Source organism: Marmota monax, unplaced genomic scaffold, assembly GCF_021218885.2.
Source record: "Marmota monax isolate L192 unplaced genomic scaffold, Marmota_monax_Labrador192_F-V1.1 WCK01_AAM20220418_F8-fsc00090, whole genome shotgun sequence".
NCBI classification, from domain to species: Eukaryota; Metazoa; Chordata; class Mammalia; order Rodentia; family Sciuridae; genus Marmota; species Marmota monax.
The window spans coordinates 545,426-571,704 of record NW_026695219.1 but is presented as its reverse complement, the minus strand read 5'-3'; the positions used below and the strand labels follow the sequence as shown (position 1 = coordinate 571,704).

Genomic DNA, 26,279 nt, shown 5'->3' with positions numbered 1-26,279 from the left:
CATCCTGGGCTCTTTCTAATACTCCACAAGGGGCTCTGACGATGAATGAGGACAAAGATGTTTCAAGCTCTGGCTAAATAAATTGTCGATTCTTCAAATGATCAGGATTTGGCAGTCTAAACGAAGCTGCATGCTTTCCAAACTCCAGCAAGGAGTCCTCTAATAAGAAGAATCAGACTCCAAGCCCAGGATGAGACATCCAAAGTAAAACTCCACTTCCTTCTTTCACTTCTGCCCTTTCTACTTTCTACATGCAGAAAGCCTCTCACAAGCCTCTAGGTTTATTTACACACTCAGCAAATCAAAATGAGTTGCTGTCCATCTGCAGGACAAAAGGAGGAAGCCGCTGAACCCGAGCTGCCTGGAGTTTAAGATGTGAGTTGCCACAGAGGCCCCCAAGCCTGTGCTCAGGAGATTTTTGTCACATGCACCCTGGTAGGGTTCTGCTATGGTGGCACAATCATTTTTAGGGGGCAAAAAAAAAGCAGGTGTACAAAAGCAGGATGAAGCCATAGGTTGAAACCATATGTCAGTTTTATATCAGTCCCACAGGCATTCAAGATATTTTACTTTATTTGTTAAGAGAAACAAAACCTTTGGGTATTAGGCATCATCCAATCCCCATCCTTTTCTACTGATTCGTTAGTGGGTGTCTTCTGTGTGCTGGCCTAATGCTCATTAATGCTAATGAGCAGAAATGTGCCCAGCACATGTTTATCAGCTAACCCTCCACATGCATGGACTCTGCACCTGACTCAACCAACGAGAGATCAAAAATACCTGGAAAAAGAAAATCCTGTCTGCAAAAACACATGCAGATTCTTTTCCTCATCATCATTTCCTAAGCACAGTACAATAACTATTTACATCACATTAGGTATTATAAGTATCCTAGAGATGACTTAAAGTATACAGGAGGGTTCGCACAGGTTCTATGTAAATACCACACTGTTTTTTTTTTTTTGTACTAGAGGCTTGAGCATTGGTGAATTTTAGTATCCAAGTAGGGTCCTGGAGCCAACCTGCACAGGGATAGAGGGATAACTGTTCTTGTAAGGAATTTAGGATCTAGCTGGGAAGACTAGACTTTTACTAAGAGTAGAGTGATGCACGTTCTGGTGGTTAGTTCCTTGGTAGAGCTCATCTCTGGTTTCTGTACCACCAGCCTTTTAAAACTTGATGGAGACACTGTCCACCTCATCAAGTTAGGGCTCACGCTTGTGTCCCAAATAATCAGTACTTATGACTGTCACTCATTCTTGACTGTTTTGCTTCATCATTTTCAAGAGCAAGAACTCTAGCTGGAAGCCATGCCTGATGTCCATCCTTATCTTAGCGTCCTCGTTTCTAAGACATCAGGGTGCACAGGTGTTGCTACATTCTACACATAGGTCAGAGTCAGACCGTAAATTCAAGGATGCCCCATAGCTATTCTTTTGAATTAAAAAAAATGAGTATTTTGTTTTAAACTTTTCCTATGTATAAGAGTTCAAGCAGGATAGTACTGACTAAAAGCATAATTTTCAAAGTCATATTATCTTCCACATAATTGCGTCTTTTTTTTTTTTTTAATGTGGTGCTGAGGATCGAATCCGGGTCCTGCCTGTGCTAGGCAAGTGCTCTACCACTAAGCCACAATCCCAGCCCAACGTCTTTAATTTTTTCATGTTCAAAATACTGTTACTGATAACAACACTACTCATAGGTTGCTATATTAATGAAAAGTGCTTGAAATGGTATCTAGTACACAGTAAGCACTCAATAAATATTAGAGACTACTATGTCCATTCTCCTTCATTGTTTACATGCCAGTATTAGTCTTAATGTAAAACTTCTGAGGTCCAAAGTACAGGTTTGTGTAATTTTCTTTTCTTTCAAAGATGACCAATATGGTGCCAGAGGTGTTTAAAAAGTATGTTTTCTGTTCTGTTGGATTTTTTGTGATGCAAGCCTAAGCCTCACCAAGGCTTCTTGATCAGATCATCCCGTCTGAGCTGCGGGTTGCCCTGTGCTCTTTGGGCTGGTTCATTCTAGTCTTCTCCAGCCAATTCCCACATCGGCAGCAATTGTGATTATAGTTCATTCTGATCACTTTCTGGCTGTGACTTCTAATCTCAAAAATGTTTGCCCTGAGAAGCAAGTATCCTGTTATAATGTGCCTTGATATTAACCACAGCAGAATGGCCTATCACCAGAACCAAATCAGGCCTTCCAAACTCCACGAACATGGGTGATTGTGTGTCTCATATTACCTGTGTGGAAGAGGGCTCCCTGGCATCTCTTTATCTCTTTTCTGCAGAGATGGCCCCACACCCAGTAAACAAAACAATGGTTAATATTTCTCCACAGCCAGACCTAATGGAATCAAGATGTTCCCCCGGCCAGTTGCCTCCTCTGTCAGACAACATGAGCTCCAAATTGATTTGGTTAATCCGGTGACAGATGCCCAGCACACCAGTCCTTGACCCTTTAATGGATGGCCTCTTTTTAACCCATTAAAAACCCTTTTAGCTTCCTTTGGCTTAAGAATCTTTAGAAAGGGAAAAGAGAAAGAGGTTAATGAGTCCTCAACAAGTCGGTGGAGAAACAGGCCAGTTTATTTCCCTCCATTGGATTAGATTTTCTTTTACTTTTCTCCCCAGAGGGCTTTTCTCTATATTATTTTCTTGTGTGTACTTTGGCTTTTCTTGCAGAGAGACTCTACGGTAATGCTTTGGAGAATGTATATACTTTAAAGGCAAGCCGAGTTTTTCCTTCCCTATCTTCTGCCTCCTGATGAAATTTCTTGCCTCCCTCCGAATATGCCTCTGGGGATCAATGAGGAATAATGTCCCAAGGATGTCGAGCATCTGAGCCTAACTTTGGCTTTCCTTGCAATGAGCACTGTGGCCCAGTGATTGTGGCCTAATCTCTCTGTCCCTCAGACCTTCCTTGAAAAAGACCTACCTCAATTTTGGATACCTCAAAGGGTTGAATCAATCTGTTTGAGAAGCACTGGGTGCATCTGGGGAGAAAATCTGGACGGGCCATTTCACCAGTTTTGGCAAAGATATCTTTTGGACTGCTATAAAGTGTCATTTTTAAAGCAGGGTTTTACTACTTTGGAGGGCAGACTTTGGAGGTGGGGGAGCTGTAGTTTTCTATTTGGGGGAATTTGTCAGTTCTCCCACACCTGGTAGCTCTATATAAAGATGTGGTGTCACTGAAACATCCCAGGTCCTTTGGGGAGGTCATCTGACCTTTTGGGAGACAGAGATGGAATGGGAAAGAGTAGGTTGGCAACCAGGGAAATTCGGGTATACCTCTCCTAACCAAAAGGCGTCAAGCTTTAAAAAGATAAAATGACAACACTCTACTCTAGTGTCATTTATGCAAGAAAAGGAGGGGAGGAGGAAGAAGAGGAAAAGGAGGAAACAAAAGAAAAGGAAAGGAAACAAGGCAAATCAGCAAGCGCTGCTCAGGAATCATTTTTCAACAGGAGCTTGTTTGCGTGCTCAAATCCCTGGTGCTTCAAGAACCAGCCCCTCCTTCTGGGGAGGGATAAGGTCACAGTCCTCAGGTTGGTGGGCATAGGAGGGAGGTGTGCTGTGTGCTGTGAGATTTCAGGTGCAAGTTTCCAGGCTCCCCTAGTTGAAGAGTGAGCCAGGGAGCTAGGCAGGGGAGCAGGCAGCCAGCTAGACATTTGCAGCTTGCTTTTCAAATCAGCCCCTGCGGGGTCCTGCAGGCTGCTCTGCAATTGCGGCTGCAGCCAGCAGGGGGCGAGGTGCAGGGTCTGCTTCCCTTTTCTCCCAGCTTTGTATCCAAGGTTCTGAGTTTGGCTTGCCCCAAGGCAGACAGAGGCCATCTCTGCACTCTGGCCCTTGTTGATGTTGGTGCTCTCCCTCTCTGGATCCTCCTTCTGGACTGCCATCCCGGGAAGAAGAGAGGTGAGGGGATATTTTCTAGGGACGAGGACTTCATGTCTAAATTCCCTGTCTTTCTAGAAGGGCTGGCTCTATTTAAAGCTCTGATTCTCCCCCCCCCCCCCAGGAGAATTCTAAAGTTGGCAGGTCAACTGGAGGAACCGTGAATTTGGGGGGAGGGAGAGAAGTGACAGCAGAAGAAGAAATTGAAACTTTCAGCAATCTGTCCTGAACTGCTTTCTTTTCACTAGAAGGGTCCCCAGCCCCCCACACTTCCTAATCCCAGTCTGGGCTCGGCTGGTTCTCCCAGATATTCATGTGCAGCCCTCTATGACAATGACTATCATCCTGTGTTATGAATGTCTTTTTTACTCAAATATCTTCTCCATGAGACTTAAGGTCTGGAATGTTATTTTTCTAGCCCTGAGCACAATTCTTGAGACATATTAGGTACTCAATAACTGCTTGTTGAATGAATACATGAATGAATGAATGAATGAATGAATGAATAAAAAACTTTATGAGGTAGGTATTATGGCAACCCAAGTTCAGAGAGGTTAAGTTACTTTCTCAATGTTACACAGATGATACAGTATGGGAGCAGGTATTCACACTCTCTTCTTTCTGCTTGAATTCAAGCTACTTCCTTGAGGTAAGGAATCTCCAGTGATTGAACCCAGACATTTTGTTAAAAATGCATTTTTCAACTATAAGGGATGTAGCAACATAGAAGTGGTGATTGCAGCCAGCCACAGAGGGATTTCTGCCACAACCAAGAAGCCACAGTCCTCCTTCTGGAAGCTCTATGGGAACTCATCTCTAGCCCAGAGAGAACTGGGGACATCTACAATCCCAGCAGCTTACGGTCTCCAACTAGAATCCTGGAGAGAATTGTCACAGCTCATCTTGCCTGGAAACATCTTCCTCTGCTCCAGGCTCTTTGTTGGAATGGGGTGGGGGCAGGTTGGACCCGTATGGTGCAGTCTACTGACCCCTCCAGCAGGTGCCGACTCTTGAGTCCCAGGATCGTGGGCAGAGTTGGGGACAGGTTCTGGCTGTGCTGGGGCTTGGTGCTAAACAGGTTTAACAGTTTCAGGAATGTCAATTCAGCTTGGGTTTCCCCCTTTGAATCATGCACAATATGAGAAAAAAAAAACAACAAAACCTCACATAACTCAGAACTCCCTAAGTACCGTATGTTCAGCAGAAACAAGCGGCGACGGTCTAAGACAAAGAGGTTACTAGAATTCAACAAGCAGGCTTCCCAACCTAATGCTTCCTGCTTCTAAGAAAGAAAAGGAGCCCAGATTAGCTGGAATTGTTCAGTGTCTGCAGGGCTCCAGTATATGCTCTGGATATCTAATTACTATTAGCTCTCAGCTTCCTTTTGGTTCAATGGGCAAAAAAATGAAATCAAAGGAGAGCCCAGATGGGAGCGATTTTTAATGCTTTTCATTTTTTCATCCACAAAGTGAAGCTGTAGAGAGCTACAGGACGTCTCTGCTCCCCTCCTTGCCCGTACAGATGTCTTGCTCTTTACGTGGAGGGAGCTCTCACAGACCCTTCCTTACACGAGTTGTCCTAGTTACAATTAAATCTGAGGCCGCTGGACAAATACATATGGAGAGTCTTCAAAATTAGTGGTGGCTGGCAACAGGCTATTAGATATTTTGCCCCCACACTTTAATCCATCCAGCCATTTGTGGAGTGTATGGTGTGTGAGACGCTGAGAGGCCCCCAGGATACGGCAGTGAATAAAACTGCCCTGGACATCTTTTGAGGAAAGCGGTAAAGAGATAAATGAGAAATGAATAAGAAAACCAGGGGGAATAGAGAGTCCAAGGGTAACAGGTGGCAAGGACAAATGTAGGACAGGTAAGGTGGCTAGGACGGGGTCATCATTGTTAAGAAGGTAGTCAGGGCAGGTCTCATGAAGGTGATATCTGAGTAAATATCAGAAAGAAACCAAGTGCATAACTGTGCAGCTGTATACCACACAGGTAGAGGGGTCTGGGACGCCATTTATGTGTGTGTGTGTGCATGTTATGTTGGTGCGGGAAAAAATGGTGAAGTAACTATCAAAGGATACTGGAATATTATTCTGCCATAAAAAGGAAATGAAGATCAATCCATGTCACAACACGAAGGAACCCTTGGAAACATTATTCTAAGTGAAACATGCTAGTCACAAAAGGCCACAATTTATTTTTTTAAAAAGTCCAGAATAAACGGATTCAGAGAGAAACAAAGTAGATCGTGGGTACCTAGGGCTGGGGATTAGGAAGAAAGGGGAGTGACAAGAAGGTTCTTTGTGGCCTTCTGCTGTTTTGGCCAGTAAATCCTGGACTGGATTCCTCAGGGATCAGTGATAATCTATGATTAAAACTCATTCAAAGTCCTCAAAAGTAGCGGTAGTCCAGGGGAAAAAAAACGGCCCCCTAATCCTCAGTGTACCCCTTTCCAAAGGAAGCTGGCTCACCCTTGTCAGACAGTTCCCGGGCCAGTGCCCCTTCTCCTCTGCCGGGGGCCTCCACTGTGGCGACTCACTCCCCTGCCCATCAGCACCAGGGCAGCGGGGCAGCGGGGCAGAGGCCCTGACAGTGCGCTGTTCTCCTCTCGCTGCTCTGCTGCTGGTGAAAATCTGGCCAGTGACTAGATTTTATGAGTCTTCAAACCTCAAACATAAACTCAATCATGTACTTAAATATACACATGCACACACAGAAACTCACTCAGCTGGGATTTCTAATGCTTACTGAAGGTAGGGCTGGGGTTTGGATGCCAGTTAAACTTGAGTACCCCGAGGTTGGAACCTACAGCCCCTCTCCTGTTAAAAGCCAGAACAGGAACATTCATTGCAAGTAGCTGAGCACATTGCAGGGGGCACAGGGACCCCATGGGCTACATTAGATGCCCATATGTGACTTCCGGAGTGTTCTCAGGACCAGTGAAGAGATGCACAAAACCCCACGTAGCCACCAGAAACATCTGTTGGACATGCCAGAGAAAAAGAATTAGTGGTGGGACGGTCTACATCACTGCCCAGGGCTCTCTGGAATCTCCATCTGCTGACCCCACGCAGGCTTGCTGGGAGTTATGCTGTCAGTGGGTAACTGCCTCTGTGTCACTAGAGCCAAGGATGATAAAATGGAAGACCTGGCTGAGACCTTGAGATGAGCTACACCTTGAAAGAAAATTGGGAGCAGACCTTCCAGAAGGAGGAAAAGAGCAGGGGCCAAGAGCCAGTTAGGAAGCCTACTTGGCTGTTAGACGGGTCAACACGTGACGCTGCTTGCCTGCAGCAGCCCTGGTCTGAATGACATCCTGGCATAATTGATAACCCTGGTGCCTCTTTTCACTGTTAATAGTGGCCTGGTTTAGATATTAAATGGTCTGCGGCTGGGGTGATGCACATATGCCAAAGACTCAGGAGGCTGGAGCAGGAAGATCACAAGTTCAAAGCCAGCCTTAGCAATTTAGCAAGTCCCTAAGCAACTAAGTGAGACCCTGTCTCAAAATGAAAAATAAAAAGGAGTGGAGATATGGCTCAATGGTAAAGTGCCCCTGGGTTCAATCCTTGTACTCCCCGCCAAAAAAAATAGAGCCCAAAACAAAACAAAATCCTTTAGGCTGGGAATGGGGTTCGGGGTAGAGTGCCCTGGATTCAATCCCCCATACCAAAAAACAAAACAACAACAAATCAACAAATGAAACCCAATGGGCCCCCAAAGACCAATACTTTAGTTGCATTATCTGAATATCTAGAATAGTCAAAGAATAGAAACAGAAAGTGGAATTGTGCTGCCAGAGGCTCAGTGGGGAGGAAATGGGAAATCATTGTTTATTGGTTACAAAATGTCGCCTCTGCAAGACGAAAACAGTTCTGGAGATGCGTCACACAACACTGTGAACACACTTAACACAACTGAACCGTACGCTGAAAAGTGGTTGAGGGGAAGTCTTAGGTTGTGTGAATTTTATCACAATTGGAAAATTAAACAAAACCAAAAAACCTCAGATGACTCTGAAATCCCTCACCCACAGCTGGGGTGTGAAGGTTTAGGAGGGTGGAAAGCCAGACAGCTTCTTTAGAGGAGGGTGTCTTTGGGAGAGGGATGTGCTGTACACTCACCACTCCCCAGAGAGCAAAGGTGGCATCAAAGATGATGCCTACTGACACCCCTCCACCTACTGGAACAGGGTGCGTTGGGTCATTGAGAGAGCTCGACAGGTGCCCTTGAGGTCACATGAGCTGGAGGACAGGTGGAGTCCAACTGGGAGATGGGAGAAGACCTAACTTTAAATCAAACTGGGAATTGCTATCGTTTAGGTCTTAAATGTCTCCCAAAGGTCCCAAAGTTAACGCCTTGGCCCCCCGGGGTGGGGGTGCCATTGGGAGGTGATAGAACCTTTAAGTGGGGTCTAGTGGGAGCACCCCAGGTCATGGGGTCTGCTCCCGAAGGGGATTTTATTTTATTCTTTATTTTTATGTGGTGCTAAGGATCGAACCCAGTGCCTCACATGTGCTAGCCAAGTGTTCTACCCCTTTTCCACCACAGCCCCCTGAAGGGGATTTGAAGACTCCGATTCCTCCTCTTCTGTCTTTTGTTTTGGTGATGAAATGAGTGGTTTTTCTCCACCACTTGCTCCTGCCAGGTTAGCACAGGCCCCAAAGAGAAACGGAACTAGATAAGGAACTAGAAGCATCCAAGCTGCAAGCCAAAATGATGCTTTTGTCCATATAAATTGATTATCTCAGGTAGTTTATTATGGGCAGAAACCTGACAAGGAGCTTTCCTAAAGGACTGGACATTCTGATTTTTAAGAAAAGCTTATTTTGCTACTTAAAGGGACTGCACGACTTGATATTTAATGTAGGAGTGATCAGAAAAGCCACACACTGCCCTGTGGTTTTTATCAAGAGACAAGGGAAGAACACATTTCAAGGAGTAACATGAGATAAAAGAGATTTGCCCTTGAGACCGTGTGGTCAATATTCTTTCTGTACTCTGCAAAGTCTTTGGTTTACAAGCCAGAAACACCAAAGCTATTCATAAGCTACTACTGGTTCGTGGTTCCTTTTGGAGTGAATGAGGCTAGTGGATGCTTTTCTGCAGTGATTTGGGATCCAACAATAGCATTTGGTTTTGATTTGCTTCTTCAAATTACATCCAAGGTCAATGGGGCCTTGAGGAGTGGGAATCTGCATCTGCAGAGTTATTTAGAAGCTTGTCAGTCTCTAGGGAGCCACTGTGTTGTCCGGCTGTGTTTATTTGCATGTTATAAATACCTGGTGTCGTGTTTGACCTCTCTTGTCCACACAATCAACGTGGCTATCCACGTGGCCTTTCTTGGTGCTGGTGCACGTGCCTGTGTAGGGGCAGGGAGGACAAGAAGTCTAGGTGACCGGGCATTGGCATGGGAATCAGAGGAGTCCTGGGAGACCACATACCACAAAAGGCATATCAGCTGGGGGAGAAAAGCTACTCTTGGTCATTTAATCAGCTCTAGCTTGGGCTCTGGCTCATCTGGTGGACAAAGACACAGAAACTGGCATTTCCCCTTCTATCACCTTCTCCTGGAAAAATGCTAATTTACATTCTTTCTTTTATTCATTACTCCCCCCCTGGCTTTAAAATGAGCTTGCCTCTTGTTTTATTCCTCTTCCTGAATATTCCCTCAATCTCAAGACTCCTTATCAGCTATATCAACCACCTTGTTGGGGAGGAACCCGAGGCCCAGGGAAGTGATTCATCTAGCAGAAATGGAGGTGGAATGGTCTTGACTACTGGCCCAGGTACGAGGCCGAATGCGTGATGTGGAGGGAGGTACATAGCTCCCGAAAGGTTTGTGAAGCCTAAAGACTTGAATGTACCTCCTCCAAGAGGTGCCTCTGAGCATGTCACCCTGGGAGAGAAGTGGATGCCCTCTCCTTAAGGGATAATTGCATAACTCTTCCTGTACTTTTTCAGGGAAATTCTCTTGTGTCTCACATGATAGCTTTGAAGAATTACCCACCTGGATGAGGGCAATGCCTTTTTACCTGCACACAGACAGATCAACCTTCTTCCAAGGTGAAAGTCTGACACTAGCATGAGTTTCAACAAGAATACGAGCTGATGCTCTTGGAAGCTTGGCTTACTCAGGACTGGAGTCAAAATGGTCTCCACAGGAACCTGTGGGAACTGAGGGACCCTGGGTTCTCAGATCCAAGGACCAAGAGGAAAAAAAAAATCAATCATTTTAACAAAGAGATGTTGTTTGCTCTGAGGAGACCCTGACTTTCATCAGTATAAAAAATGACTGGAACGATATTTGCTATGTCAAGGGCAACAGTGCTTTTATCTTGGGGAATGGGAAACTGTTTGAGAAGCAAACTTTTTCAAGATGGAGAAAATTAGACTACATTTGTCCTGCATCTTATAGTCACCATTTCACAGATTGAAACACGGAGACACAGAGAAGTTCTGTGATGACTTTTTCTGAATATCCTGAAATTGAATTAATAGCACCCAAGTTCTTTGGTGGAGATTTACTTTGGATCTTTGAGTGGATGTGGAGATCACTGGTTTCCAAAACCTTTTTTTTTTTTTTAAGGTGCAACTGTTCTAGGAAGGAATTTGATTTTAACAGAGTAAAACATCTTTTCAACAAAAAGAGATAATTACATAAACTGGATAAAGTAGAATCATAGAGAAAGTTCTCCTTAATTGTCTATATGTAGAAGAGTATTCCTCAAACTTTATAGCATGTATTCAAATCACCTTGAGGGCCTGGGGAGGCAGATTGTAAGTTCCTCCACCGGTAAGTCCCAATGGGGATCCCAAGTTTGCATTTCTACCATATTCTCAGGTGATATGGATGCTGTTGATCCAAGGACCATAGTTTGAGAACCATTGTAGTCAAAACACTGTACTGTGTTGACTGGTCTCTTCTCAGGGTTCCTCTTTTAGAATCCCCCTCAGCTGGAGAGAGTCACTTTCCCAAGGTCAAGCCCCGCTCTGTGCAGGTCACCTAGAACTAATGATTGGCTGATGCTGGGGGCCAAGGCTTGGCCCCTAGCCTCATGGCGGCGATGATTCTGAGGACTTCAGCTTCAGAACGTCACTCTCGGTTGAGTGATGCCAAGTCAGGACTGCATAGGAGCTTAGCTTCTCTCTGCTTTGTCCTGCTTACTTCCCATTTTCCTAATCTGGGAGATCTCCCCATTATACTTCCTGCATGCAAGTCCATCTTACCCTGTCCTTCCCAGGGAGCCTGAGGTAAAGAGTCATTTAAATGCTCCCTGCTCAGAGACTACTCCTGACCACATATGAGTCTCTTGCTTTATTGCGTTCATAGGATTTAATACTTGGAGCCCCTGTATTATAGATTTATTTACTGCTGTCATTTGACTGCCTTTCCCACTAGACTGTGGGCTCTGGGAGGGCAGGGAACTTGTCTCCCCTGCTCTGTCTGCAGAGCTGAGAGCAAGCTCTGGCACATGATAAGCACTTGGACAACATTTAATGAACAAGTGAATGAACTTCTAGAAGGAAGAGCCATATATCCTCACCACACCCAACAACTCCAAGGATTGTAGTGACCTAGGAAGTCTGGGAAAATGGAAGGTGCTTTCAAAAGTGTGGTATTAGGACTTGAATTTACTTAGGATTTCATAGTTTTTTTTTTTTTTTAAAGCAGTTCATTCAATGTTTAGAACAAGCTCATATTGCTATATGAGCAAGATCAGTTTCTTTCAAGCACTAGAAGACAAATGGGAATTGGTGAGGCAGGGTGACTTGCTCAGCCAGAGTGGTGCAGTAAAAAGGGCCCACCCAGAAATGCTGGGTCCTGCTTCTTGACCCCAGGATCTTGCCTCCATATATCATCATCAGAGGCGAGCTCAGGTCAGTTCCCATGGAGCCTCTCTGTTAAGTCTGAATTTCCTTCAGAAACCCTCATATGGGCGCCATTTTAGTGGTGAGTACTTCATTGTTGCATGCTTGCAGTGAAGTTTTAACACTCTAGCTCAACATGCTCAGGTGATCATATTGAGATCATATTGAGGAAGGAATTTGTTTTATTCCTCTTCCTGAATATTCCCTCAATCTCAAGACTCCTTATCAGCTACATCACCCACCTTGAATATTCCCTCAATCTCAAGACTCCTTATCAGCTACATCAACCACCTTGTTGGGGAGGAACCCGAGGTCCAGGGAAGTGATTCATCTAGCAGAAATGGAGGTAGAATGGTCTTGACTACTGGCCCAGGTACTTGACAGTAGTATGGCAGAAGAGACTGGGGTTTCTTTGCAACACTGGTAACACTGCACGTCTGATAATGGTTTGAGAGGGGCCATGTCCAGGACTGCTGTCTGCCAAATGAGATCTCATCATGATGCCACATATATATATAAATATATATATTTAAATTAAAACACTATATTACACCTCATCAATATGTACAAACGTGTCATAGAAAATGTTTCTTCATACCAGAAAGAGATCATGATTTTCTCATAACCCCACAGTCTTTTTTTTTTTTTCTTTTCTTTGTTGGAGGTTTATTTTTAAAGGGAGTTTCTGGTAACTCCCTATGTCCCCTTCCCCTCCCCCAGGTCTGCTCCTCAGCTTTGAGGATGCCCTTCCTGATGACCCACGGTCAGGGCCTGTCACCCACAGGCACTAAACTCTTCCAGGTCCACTCAGGCCTTCACAGAGATCTGAAGGACTGATAAGAGGCAAATGGAGGAGGCCCTTTGATCCTGCTCTGTGAATGAGCAGAGGCTGCAAAATGCTAAGAATGCTCAACGCATTAAGTGTAGCTTTTCTCCCAGGAGTGCACAGGGTGTGGCTTCTGAGGGGAACACAGATGCTAGAATGAGGGAGCCACCCGTTCCGGGCCAGCCAAGTCAGAGGGCTCAGCAATCAGCAAATGAGTCAAGCACATCCAAAGAGAAGCTGAAAATGAACTCAGCAGTTCTTATCACACTGAATAATTTAGTAGGGCCATACTGCTGGGAGCCAGCTCATAGTTAATGGAATATTTCCTGTAAATATTATCTTCCCTTCCTGTCTCATCATCTTGTACAGTTCAAAAGTCTTTACTAATCTGGGGAGGTGACAGTAATGCATCAATTCCCAGAGCCAACTCCCCCACTTCTGAAATACTCTTTGGAATCATAGGAAGCCATACCGGCTGCTCAGGGACAAGGGGCAGGCTAATTACTCTGGTTCCTTCTCCTAATGCCTCAGAAGGGACCCCATAATGCTCCTAATTGTGCATCTAAGTGTACATAAAAGCCCCCCTAATTGCACATCAAATAAATAAGTAAATGCTGTCTGCTGAGTATGTAACAAGGACTGACGTCGCCATTCTTTCCCAATGGAGAGCTTTCATTGAATGCGGCTGGTGAACTGGGTGAATCTGGGACTGATGATCTACAGATATTGAGTATTCCTTCTAGAATGGGTCTTAGGAATCACATGCTTCACACTATCTGCTGTCTGACGCTTCTAGCCTCAGATACAGCACGTGGGATCTTTAACTCTCTTAGTGTCCCATTCAGATGGAACTTTCTGCTTTAATTTATAACAGCCTCTGATGATCAGACGCTCTGCCTACAGCTGTAAAGAGTACAAAACACAGGGATTCTTCTGAGAAGAGGGATCAGCCTGGCACTGACGATGCTGTGAGTCTTTGGTGCAGAACAGCCTGACTTCCCCACACCACTGGGACTGATGCCGCTCAAAACGGGTAGATTGTCCCAGAGATTAGAGTTTATCATATATCTCCAGGTTTTGATCTAAGGACTGTGAGGACCTCCTCCTCCACAGATGAAGCCCCAGGTGAGAATCTGCCCCATGGAATCCAGATTCTGCAGAAGTTAATAAATAAGGCTTCTTTGATATGTTTTATTTACTTCTTAAAGGTTTTTGGGAAAGAAAGGAAATACGCTTGCTTGTACCAAACCCATGGGACAGCTAGTGTCACTGTTGATGATCATTTTTCTGTTTTTGGTGGCCTGGGTCTCTGTACTTCACCATAAATGTACACTAAGATGAAGCTCAAGCTTGATCTCAAGGGCCCAAGGGCCAGACAGAGCTGTTTCAGTTGTTCCCTGACAGGAACTTTACTTGTGAAACGCTCACTCAGGCAGCATTTATTTTCAAACATGCATGCCACATGCTAAAATAGAATTCTGTGACAAGGGTAAAATAATCTGTAGAGCTGAAAAAGTCTTTGTTTGTTTGCTTGCCACTGTGACTCTCTGACCTCTGTTACCCCTGCTAAATGGAGACTGTTGGGCGTGTAGACACGTGGCTCTCATGCTCTGACACTACACGGGGAAGGGAGAGAGTTGCAGTATTCAAAGGGGATGTTTCCAAGAGTCACATGGCATGTGAATATGACAAGAGTTCAGAAGTGGGGAGGCAGATTGAGGGTGAAAGGGAAACATCATTGGCTGAAGGGCGGAAGCAAGATTTCCTAAGAGCCCATGTGGGGCTCTTTAATGGCTTACAAACATTTCTGCAAATGTGGGGAGGAACATGAACTGAATCCAATTCCATGCATGTCTGATGAGTTTGGATGATGAACCCAACTACTATGTGTAACTATTTAGCTCTAAAAAATAAAAATAAAATAAAATAAATGTAATGAAAAGATTTAAAAATAAATACACTTAAAAATTAGTTGCACCAGCAATTTTAAAAAGATATTTTAACATAAAAAATTCAGAAATTCAGGAATTACACAATTTTAAAATAAAGGTGATTTCTTAAAAACAATAACAACAACTCTGCAACCTATCTACAGATATGGTTGGGGTTTTGCTGATTTTTTTAAAAAAACAACTCACCTAAGCAAGGACCATTGCTTAGGGAATGCGATTGTATTGTAGATTTCAAACACTTATTTAGTCTTGTTTACCACTTTTTTAGGGCATTTTGTGGGCTATTCTTCTGCATGTTGTCCTCAAATACGAGGGATGTGGACTTCAGAAGTTCAACACTTCTGAACTCTTCTGAACACATCCAAAAGGCAAAATCCAGTCTGTGAAATGTTCCCACATGTCTAGCATTTCCTGACACAACATGTGCCCCAAAGGCCATTTTTTTGTTTGTTTGCTTTTAAACATTTTAAACAAAACTCGGCAGCTTGAAGATCCAGGCAGCAGATAATAGGGCACAATCAGGAGGGAGCAGCATGCTCTCTCTCTCTCCTCTGTTCCACCTGTGAGGTACTTCTGTACCAAAGCCAAAGCCACTAAACTTCATAATGAGGATTCAGTGAAGAAAGGTAGACTCTGGAGCTAGAATGGCAAACTGCATCCCAGTCAACTAGGACCAGACTACAGCAGCCCTGCCCGTTTCTGGAGAGCCATCAGTTACCCCACTTCAGTGGTTTTTGGGGGCCATTTTTTTAGGGGCCCATTTGGAAATGCATGAGCAGATTCTCACAGGCAGCTGCTGAACTCCTCTGGCTGTGCTAATGGTTTGCTGTGCACATCAGAGGATGCCTTCAGGACCTTCAAAGGGAAGCAGCAGGCTCAGCTCTGACACTGCCTCTACTTGAATGCTGGCTCTTAGTATTGTAGTGCCATGTGACAGAGCTGCTGTAACTGGGTCAGAGTGTCAGCAAAGGTCTGTCTGCCCCTGGGCGAGAGCAGCTTCCTGGGCTACAGATGCAGCTGTTACCACAGACTTCTCTCCAGGTGCTCAAAACTGGGTGCTGCTGATTCCCGAGCATCCCCGGAGGCTGGAGGTGGCCTGGCCCCTGTGCCAGGAGGGAGTGGTGCCACCTGGAGGGCATCCTTCACATGCAGCTCATTAAGAGTCCCTCACAAACAGCTTACTAAGCCTCAAATCTATGCTTGGGAACTTGCCAGCTCTCTGTGCAGGACACTGGAGCCACACCTTCTGAGCTTAGCTGACTTTCCCCAAGTCTGAGTGTGCAAAGGAAGCATGGGTGGCCATGAGTGATGGTCCCCATCTCCAGCGGCACACCAGAATCACTGGGAGGCTTTCTGCCTTCTCTGCTGCAGGGTCAGAGGTGAGTGGACAGGACTGGAGGAGGCACCCAGACACTAGAGCAGTCTCCCATGAACTGCTGACATAACCACAGTTAGGAGGCACCAGATGGAGTGTGGTGCTTCCTAGGTGAATGTGCGTTGCTCTTCCTCACTATATGCCTCCTTAGAGTCCAGTTCTGGAACCAGGCTGCATGCCCTATGGGCTCAGAGCCTCTCATGTGTCCTAGTGTAACAGATATGGCCTTTCATGATGGTGATGATGCTGGGTGTGAGAAGAAGAAAAAGGCACCGTGCCCAGCTCTACTGGCAGCTGCTATTTCATAACCATGTCTCTGGTTGAGTCTTTGTTTTTAAATGGCATCCACGTGTTAGCAGAGGTGGGTACTCCTTGAAACTAATGAAACTGGGACTTCCTTTCAAGGGTCTTTCAAAGTCCTGATCTTAACTTGAGTATAGATTTGTTTGTCAAAGAGGGCCCCCTGCTAATGTGCAAGCTTCAGGACCCACACAATCAAGACCTGCCTCTCTGTCTCCCAGGGATCATCATGAGAAGGGGATGAAATCTTTAATGCACAGTCAATGGTGACTTGTCGGGGGTGGGAGTGACTGCTCCTACGTTTCCTCTCCCTGTTCAGTCTCTGGTTCAACAATGCTTTGGAAATTCTTGAGTCTCCTGAGCTCCAAGTGAATGTACCTGACCCTGATGGCCTGCCTGTTAAAGCTCAAACTGTGCATGTCCTACTGCATCCATCCACCACTCCCAGGTCTCCCTCCCTCAAGGTTCCATGCCTTGGCTGACTAAGAAGCCTAACAGTCCCTGTAGGTTACCCTCTTCTCTTACTGCCATCCCTCCCTCCAGAGTTGACCATAACATCTGCCTTCTAGACCTCTCCTATGAATCTTTCCTCCTCGATCCCTATTATTGAGAGTCAACCCCAGTCCCCAACAATCCTGGCTTCCAAGTCCTGTGTTCCTCCAAGCCATCCTCCACACAGCAGATGGGCACTTCTATATCAATGAAAATCCGATATGGTATTCTCCTCGGCTGGCTCCACATACTATTCTGTGGCTCCTGCTGCTGAGAGAGGGAGAAGTTGTCTTAGCAAAACCTTTGAGGCCTCCAGAGCTGGCCACTGCAGGCTCTCAGCCTCCCCTCCAGCTTCTTCCTCAGCCTGTGTTCCAGCCCTGTGTGCGCTCTGGACGCTCTTGTACCCTGCTGCCCCACACGGAGTGTCCCTGCATACTGGCCACTCTCTCACACCCCCCTCCCCAGTCCTATTGTCCATCTGCAAAACACTCACAGCCCTTTAAGACCAGCTCACCTTTGCTTCTTCAGTGAAGGCTATTCTCTCTCCTTACACCCAAGTGGATACTCTCTTAATTTACCACCCACCTCACACAGGCTTCTATATGGCACCAAGACATTGCTATGGATGAAGTGTGTCCTTCAAGGATTCATATGTTGAAATACCTCACCCCACTGTGAGATATTAAGAGGGCAGAAACTTCTGACCATGGTGTTTAGAGGTCACATTTGGGAAATGGCTAGGATCACATAACAGTATCAAGGTGGAGTTCCCATGATTGCATTCTGGTAGCTTTGTAAGAAGAGGGAGATGCCAGAACACACACACACACACACACACACACACATATATACTCATGCATGCATATACATATGCACACACATTCCTTATCTCTTGCCATGTGAGGATGCCCTGTGCTGCCCAGGGATGCTGCTAATAAGAAGGGCTTCACTGCATGTAGCTCTTGACCTTGGACCTCGAGAACTGTGAGCCAAAATAAACCTCTTTTCTTTGTAAAGTTATCCAGTCCCTGGTATTGTGTTACTAGTAACAGCAAACAGACTATTAGTCACTGGCTGAATTATCACATGGCCCTCTCCTTGATACACTGGGCAGGACTGGAAGACTAGATTTGTGTCTTCTTTGGTTCTGTGCTTGGCATGCAAGAGGTAAGTATGCAGTGACCATTTTTGAATGAATGAATGAATGGCTCTGAAAGCTCCATAGCTCAGTTTTCCTTCAACTAGTAATAGGCTTGAAATTTCCAATTTCTTCCTCAAAGGCCACAGAAACATAAGTTATTTCAAATAACAATTCAGCCTGAGTTGGAGCCAATGCCCTAGAAAAATATGTTGACCTTTTAATATTTTTAATTCACTGACCTGAGAAAGTGTCTTAAGTTATTGTAAATTCTCTTATTCAGTGGCTGATTATTTATACCTTTGGCCTCTTATCTCAAAATCTGTTTTCCACTCTTACACTAATAGTTATAATTTATCGAACCCTTGCTATAAGTCCCACCTTGTGTTTGACATGTATCAAGTGCTCTTTCATTACATTTTCAATCTTCATTAGAAACATAATTAGAACCAGGTGGTGACGCATGCCTGTAATCCCAGAGGCTTGGGAGGTTGAGGTAGGAAGATGGCAAGTTCAAAGCCAGCTCAGCAATTTAGTGAGGCGCTAAGCAACTCAGAGACCTTGTCTCTAAATAAAATACAAACTAGGGCTGGAGATGTGGCTCAGGGGTCAAATGCCCCATTAGTTCAATCCCTGGTAACCCCCCCCCCAAAGAAACATAATTAGAAAAATAAAGAACATTTAAATATATTCATACACTGAATGAAAAAATCTGAATACTTGTTAGTATGAGGGAGAAACTCCAACCCTAGATTTTAATGAACTCTGCTGTGGATCCCAATTATCCATGCTGGCCTTGGTCTTCCAATGTGGGCAAAAGAAAGGTGCATACACTATGCAAGCAGGACTTCGTTAAAGGCCCTGGGAGTGTTCTCAGCTTTTGCAAGCAGAAAATCAGGCAAGTTGGAGAGGGAGGAAGAAGCAAAGAGGAAATTCGACAAGAAAAAGCATAGAAAATTATAAAGGCCACGTGGTAACAAGCACAGAGAAACAGAAATACAGACCCTGTGAATGAAAAAAAAAGAGGAAAAACATAGGAACAAAGGGTATAGTTTGTTTTGCACAAATAAATAGAAGCAGAGGTTTTAGAGGTAGCCACAAAACAACATATCCCCCTGAATAATTCCTCCATCCCTTCTCAGGATCTTACTTAGAACTTCAGGGAATTACTGATCAATTGAGTAAAAATCCTCCCCAACCCAGGACCATTTTCCCTATTAATTTAACAAAGTTGGTAAGGACAGACCTCGTTAACTGGCTCGGGTATGATAAGTTCAGATGTGTTGTGTGGGTTTCAATCCTATTTATGGATTGTCATTCAAACCGCAATGACATATGGACCAATCCTGCTCTTGTGTTCTCTTTTTCTGTCCTTCAGAGCAAGTGTGGTTTTGATAGATTTTTAATATGTATTTCAGGGTTAGAACTAAATACCATCTCTCTATCATTCTCCGCTAGAGATTCTGAATGACAGCACTTGCCTCAAAGATATTTTTCCATTATAATTTTTCAATTTGTTCTGGTCTAAAAAATGTGTGTAAATGAAAACAGGCAATTCAAATATGGTGCCCCTTGCAGGGTTCTGTCTTATGTTTCCAAGGACTTTGCAGACCCTTCTCTGTTTCCCTTTCTCTCTCTTTTGGCAAATAACCTTATTTTCTGACCACTTCCTCTAAGCCCCAGGAGAGCCTCTGGATTTTCAGGACCTCCTCTTGCTCATCTCTTTATTCTCCTCTTCCTTACCTGAGACCAGCGGGTTTTTTAGTACATCCACTTTCCTCTACCCTGACCTAAAAATCTTTGGAGAGAACTCAGATTGACCTCAGGATCCAAAATAGATGGTCTTTCCTTTACTCAGAGTATACAGCCCCAAGAAAGTAAGGAACACAACAGTCTCCCATCTGCTCTGGGAGAACTGAGCCAGGCATCTTACCTTAAATAATTATAACAGCTTAGGTTTCCTTAGAGACAGGGAGAAAAAAATATTTACCCAGGGAACTCAGGGTTATTGTGGAGTAATTTGTATACACTTAAATTAGCAAGGGGTTGGCAAGCCTGTGGGCCTCACGTTGTTAGCATTTGAACTCACTTTTTCCCTGTTTCTCTCTCAAAATGAGATCCTTTAAGCCAACAAAGAAGACCACGCTTACCTTCCTTGGCTTCACTTTATCATGGTAGTCATACTGGAAGATTCCTTTGTAGCTTAGTCCCAGCCACCATGGGATCCCCTGCTTGTCCTAGGACATCAAAGGGAGTACAGGTAAATATGGCTGCAAAAGATACACAGATCAAGAGGAGATTCTCCTGGCTCAGCTGAAACAAGGGAAAATGCAATTTCCTTGGAAGTTAACAGATGTGTCCCTCATAGCAAGATTCTCAGTTTTATAAACAGGGTGATGGGAGCCCTGGGCTGGGGAATTGGCTCTGTTTCTAACCTGCAGTACATCTCTACCAGCATCTCTCCCCTTATCTTTAAGGAGCAAATGCTCTGTTCTCTCTCTCTCTTTTTTTTTTCCTTCTAAGACTGCGGGTCTTCCAGGTTGGGCCCCTGGAATAAAAACCTGAGAGATGTGGAACATTCCAATAAAGTGAACAATTTTCTGAAGCCGAGAAACTGTCATCAACCATCAGCTAGAGACTATGGAGACTATGAAAGGGACTCCTCTCTTTTTTAAGGATTAAGAAATCAAAGCAGCTGGGCACAGTGGTGAATGCCTGTAATCCAGAGCTTCAGGAGGCTGAGGCAGGAGGATCAAGAGTTCAAAGCCAGCCTTAGCAAAAGTGAAGCACTAAGCAACTCAGTGAGACCCTGTCTCTAAATAAAATACAAAAGAGGCTGGGGATATGGCTCAGGGGTCAAGCGCCCCTGAGTTTAATCCCTAGTCCAAAAATAAAAATAAAAATAAAAACAGGGAGTTGGCTCAGCTGTACTCAGGACCCTCCCCAGCCCCAGCAAGCCAACAGCAGCACAGGCCAGAAAGGGTCACCCCTAATGTCCTGCTCCCCTGTGAAGACAGCTGGGTGCCAGACAGGGTCTTAGGACTGGCACTGTTGGACAAGGTAGCAAAACTGAAGCTGAAACATTCTCAAGGTAACTAAATCAGAAACATCAAGTCTGTTTATTCATTAAAGAGAGCTCTTGTCACCTTGGTGGCAGTTGCAATTCTATATTCAAATAGGGATGATTCTGAGTTGCTATGGAATGTTCCCAAATGCTAGTATCTTATGGTGGGCATGCCAGGAGCTTTCTGCCCAGATTTATCCTATTTGTCACATCTCTGGAAAAACCTAGCACACTTCCACTGTGTCTTGAAAACTTAAAATCAGAATGATGGCTTTCAAATACTTGTGGGGCATGAGGTACTTCAAGGTAATCACAAAGATAAAAGGAACAAGAAATGTTGAAATTTTATTTAAAGCTTCAGGGGTAGGTGGTTTCCTTTTTCTTTTTCTCCTTTTTTGGTGCTGGTGATGGGACCCAGGGCCTCATACACGCTAGGCACATGCCCTACCATTGAGCTACACCCTTAGCTGAAAAATTCAAAGGTAGAATAAGATGCTTGACTTAAACCCACACCTCTGGGAATACTTGTGCACAACCATAGTTTCAAAAACTAGAACAAGAAGAAACTGAATGCCCCCAGCGACCTCAGATTGACGCGATAAGTGTTATCATTATACCATAATCAGGCATCAGTGAGATCACGTGGCCACCAAACAGTGAGCATGTGTCACATTTGCTTGGGCAGAGGTGCTGCCCTGACAAACCACGAGCAATCTGCTTATGCTCTGAGATTTCAAGAGCCAAACACCTGTACTCTTTTAACACTTTGTATCTCAGTCTTCCAATATTCGGAAGACTTTTATGGGGGCAGTTGATGTAGTAAGTATCTTAACTTCTTTTAATGATAGGAGAGAGAACTGAGCTCAAACTTAGAACAAACAGCAAGCCAGGGAACACACGACACAGGAATTCCTAAATTCCCGATTCCTGTTCTGGAATGCAAATGCCACTGCTGTAAATCAACATGGAATACTCCTACAGCTGAGAAACCCTCACGGATCAACTCCTGTGAAATGCCTCTGATCATCATGTCAGGAACTATTGAATTCATGTGTCTCCTCTTTGGTAACAAGATGGCCAAATGGAAGTGGACTCTGTAGTGGTCACTAGAGTGGTCAACATCAGCACCACTGAAGCCTCTTTTCACGAACCCTGAATTTCCTTGTGGGGAACTGGTCACCCATGACTTGAGAAAGGCAGGGCTGGATGTGCTTGCTGGTCACATGAGCTCTGAAAGGATAATGAAGAGGGACTAAGCACTCCCATTGGTGGGAAGAATCTTGGTAGGACATCAGGAAGAATTTAACTACTTCAGGCTTTAAGACATCTTGAGACAAACTGTTGGATGGGAATGAGGTCCCTACAGGCACCTCATAGCTCTATGCTCCACAACAGTAGTTCTAACACTTGTTCCCATTGTGGAAATGCAGACATCCAACCACTCAACTCAATTCTCAGTATGTTTCCTCAGTAAATATTTACTGAGCATCTATAATGGGCCAGGTGCTGTGCTTGGTTCTGGGAATGTGTAACAGAATATAACACAGTCTTTGCCATCAATTATCTGAATTTAGGAGAAGATATGGGCAGTTCTGTGAATAGCAATGACTTACAAAGTTTTATGTGAGTTGCTATAGATAACACAGAATGAATGAAATATGGCACATGTTGTAGTCTAAAGAAATTAAAAATATTGTAGGATGGAAACACTAGGAAAGACACTGGTAAAACAGCAAGAGGAGCTCTGATTGGCTGGTGGGACTGTCTGTAGATTAGAAGTGTTTTCTGCTCTCTTGGGTTGAACTTTGGGCAATGATTCAGCTAAACATTTTGGGTAGGAGTAAATGAAAGGAAGAGGAGGAAGGGAACTTTTTCTTCTTTGTGGTCTCATGAGGGACATCTTTATTATTTCAAAGAAGAGATCCTACTCTGGAACATTATGGAAATTAAAATTAAAGAGAATTTAGAATGGAGTCACTACCCATTGGACTTGCCATTACAATATTCAGGAAAGCAGATCTCGTTTTCTTAAAGGGTCACATACTCCACTTGTCAGCCTATAATCCTAGTTCACCTCTTGGAAAGCTAACCACACAGCACTTGACCACCAAGAAAAACACAAGATTCTACTGAAAGTTTCTATTCTCTACAGTTCCTTGTATTGGACGGAGTCTTCCCACTAAGACACCCATATCCTGATCTCTTCTGAGACCAAAAGGAGTGAGAGACTTATTACTGCTTCTAAAAGGGAAAATGAGTTTTTGGGAGAAAACATATCAAGTCTTACTACCTTAGGGGTAAAATTCATGTCGATTTCTTGTGGCATCTGGCCTTTCTGGGCAAGTCTTCCCCTACCAACTCCTAGCCCTCTAAGAGACTCCAGGAAGATTTTTAAAAAGAAAAAGAATGTTTTGTTGTTGTTTGCTTTTTGTTTTGGGGCAGGATGGGCAATCTTCACCAAATGAGTTTACTTACCTTCACTGCATAATAGTGAACCCCGTAGGTTGGGAGAGACTCCACGATGCTCATGTAGCTGGGAAGACAACACACACAAACACACACACACACAAACACGCACACAAGGGTGGTTATTCGGCAGAACTGGTACAATATACATACTTTTTTGGCATGTGTGATAAAGTTCTGGGAGTGATTATTTACTTGACAATTCAATTGAAACATTGTCCCCCAGAGATAACATCTTTCTGAGCAGAAGTGAACAATCTTGACATGTGATATATTAACACACACAAACACAATCTCCATGAGTGCTGGTAAGGGCCACTTACTTCACGATTGCTTGACCTCTTGTCTGGCCATTCAGCTTCTTGTAGTGCTCAATTACTCTGTCTTCACTAGAATTAGAAGAAAAGCATTCTGTTATTAGAAGCTGAGTATCATGCTCACTGAGATACTTCTGAGCTTGACCAACTGCATGAGGCACTGCAAGGAGCCATCAACTCCTGGAAAAATGACTTGTCATTTTAGAAGTGACATTTCCAAACTCAGCCCAAATGAAATCTTTGGGCTATAAATTTACCAAAAAAAAAAAAAAAAAAAAAAAGTCACATTCTGTTTTTTCTTTTTCCCCTCAGAAGACTTCTATTCTCTTTATCTTGAACTTCTAATCAGTGAAATGAGATTATCCCACAGGCTTGGGGGTCGGCTTCTTGCAAGAAACGATTGTATGGGAGAAATGAGCAGTGAGCTGAGGCCTCTCATGGATCAGGATTAAACTCCTCAGGTCCCACTTCTGACTCTCCTTGTCTTTACAGTCCTGTCCACACAGGGCCTAACGGGGAAGGCCAGGCACTGGCCCCATCCAGGGCTCCTGGCCCACCTCGGAGTGAGCGGTCAGGGATTCAGTGCATCTAAGGAGGACAGAAAGTTTTAGAATTTGGGCCTCCCCAGAGGGAAACTGGAGAGACAACAAGCGAGCTACTGGAATTAGACTGGCACTGCCTTTATCTTTTGAAACCTTAGTTCTACAATAACAAAGAGATTAGTTGGCTCCTTGGTGACAGTAGCCAGCCAAACTTTTCTTTGACAGAGTAAAAGGCAGGTCCAGGTAGCAGCACAGCCTTCTTAAAGAAGTGACTCTGACACCCAGTGAGGTGGGACCAATGGCTGCTCCCACTGCAGCCTTGGAAATCACAGACCAGCCTAGGGAATCATGGCGGGTGGGAGCCATCTGTGGGGGTAGGATGGTCATAGGCAGAAGGCCTCAAATCCCATCTGATGAGAATTCCTAAAACTCACACTCCATGTTCTGGCCACTTGGTTGGAGACCCTGAGTTCTTACTCTCAGCCTCGGCCTTCCCCAACCACAGGCAAAGAGACCCCTTCCTGTCTCCCATAACGGCTCCATGATGGGGGGTGATCCCAGGGATGTTCCCTCAAGTAAGTATTGATTGATCTTTATTATTCATTATTACTTTATTATCCTAGAATTTATCAAAAGCCTTCTTTTTTCCACCTTTTTCTATTTTAATTTTGGTTAGGTCATCTTTGGGGGTAACACATTCTATGTGTTTATGACCAAAGTCCTCGGATAATTTACTTATTTTTCAATTACTGGTTTTTTTTTTTTTTTTTTTTGTGGTGCTACTGGTTATTGAACTCAGGGCACTCTACTACTGAGTTTTTTCCTTACCCCTTTTTTATTTTTTTGAGACAGGGTCTTTCTAACTAACTACAAGCTGGTCTTGAACTTGTAATCCTCCTGCCTCAGCCTCCTGAGAAGCTGGGACTATCATATCTGATTTCAATTACTATCTTAATCTTTAATTAATATCATTTGATTTTTGTATTCTGAAATGTCATGAATGTGAGGAAAGTCAGAACTCTTCACAAGAAAGTGTCCCTATAGGTACCTAGAATGAGGATAGGTCAGCTATGAGGGAGAGACCTTAGTTTAGCTGGAGAGTCATGTCTTTGGGATCTAGGCACCTGCTTTTCAAAAAGGGGCAAACTTGGCCATGTTTCTCCTCTGCTCCTGCACTGTGTAAGTTCTGGTTCTTATGTGACAAAGTCTCCTGTCAGATGGTTCCCATGGGGCATCCTCTCCAGGAATAGGCCCCAGCCTCACTAAACCTCCGGAGTTATGTCAGGAGGCTCCAGGGTCATCCTGGCTTCCTCCCCGCCGCCCTCTAAAGCAACAGCTGTGTTGGCACGTTTCCTACCATATGACCTGGGATTTGGTGGCTCAATCCCTAGATCCAGGGTCAAGCAACTCAATGTAGATAGGAGCCCATTGCTTTGGTAGCTCTGGGACAGAGTTAAAAAGATGGAGTAATGCAAGTCCATACAGTGCTGTGCTGAGAACATAAGCATGGCTCAGGAGAACCTCAATGAAACAAAGTCCAAAGCACTGTCAGGCAGCTGTTCCGCTGTTTACTAACTAAACGGCCTGACATGGGGTCTCACAGTGCCTGACAGCTGCAGAAGCTGTTGTCCTCCCCCACCTGCCCTGTGTCTCCTGCTGGCTGGGGCCATCTGTGAAGCCACCAATGGCTTCCCTCTCCTGTCTCCACTTCTTCCAGCTTCTTTGTTCCCATTTAAACCATGAATCTATCACACACTCACATGGGCTGAGGACCCATCCTGCCCCCCACTGCCCCCCACTTTTTTCAGGAACCCACAAAGGGCTGGGTGTTCTGATGTCCAGAGACTCCCCAATACTCAGATCTGTGGCAGGGACTTGTTAGTCATAGGGAATGACTGTAAGAACCTGTGAACCAGAGGAGACCAAATCCCAAAGTACTATCTGGAGGACACTGGAGGAAAAAAGCCCTTGACCAAGGCTGACTGTGACCTGCCACAGGCTGGACTGTGTCCTTTAGTTAAATGG

General features: G+C 44.5%; 1 protein-coding gene across 7 annotated transcripts in view; it reads right to left on the bottom strand.

Moving 5' to 3' along the window:
• Frmd4a (FERM domain containing 4A) overlaps positions 1 to 26,279 on the bottom strand; it is a 581,879-nt gene that overhangs the window by 59,154 nt on the left and 496,446 nt on the right. For all 7 annotated transcript variants that reach the window (XM_058575149.1, XM_058575147.1, XM_058575148.1 and 4 more), the window contains 3 exons: positions 23,719 to 23,784; positions 23,405 to 23,462; positions 20,016 to 20,102 (listed from right to left, as the gene is read on the bottom strand). In XM_058575149.1, the coding sequence (XP_058431132.1) occupies positions 20,016 to 20,102; positions 23,405 to 23,462; positions 23,719 to 23,784 (211 nt within the window). The remainder of the gene's footprint in view (positions 1 to 20,015; positions 20,103 to 23,404; positions 23,463 to 23,718; positions 23,785 to 26,279) is intronic.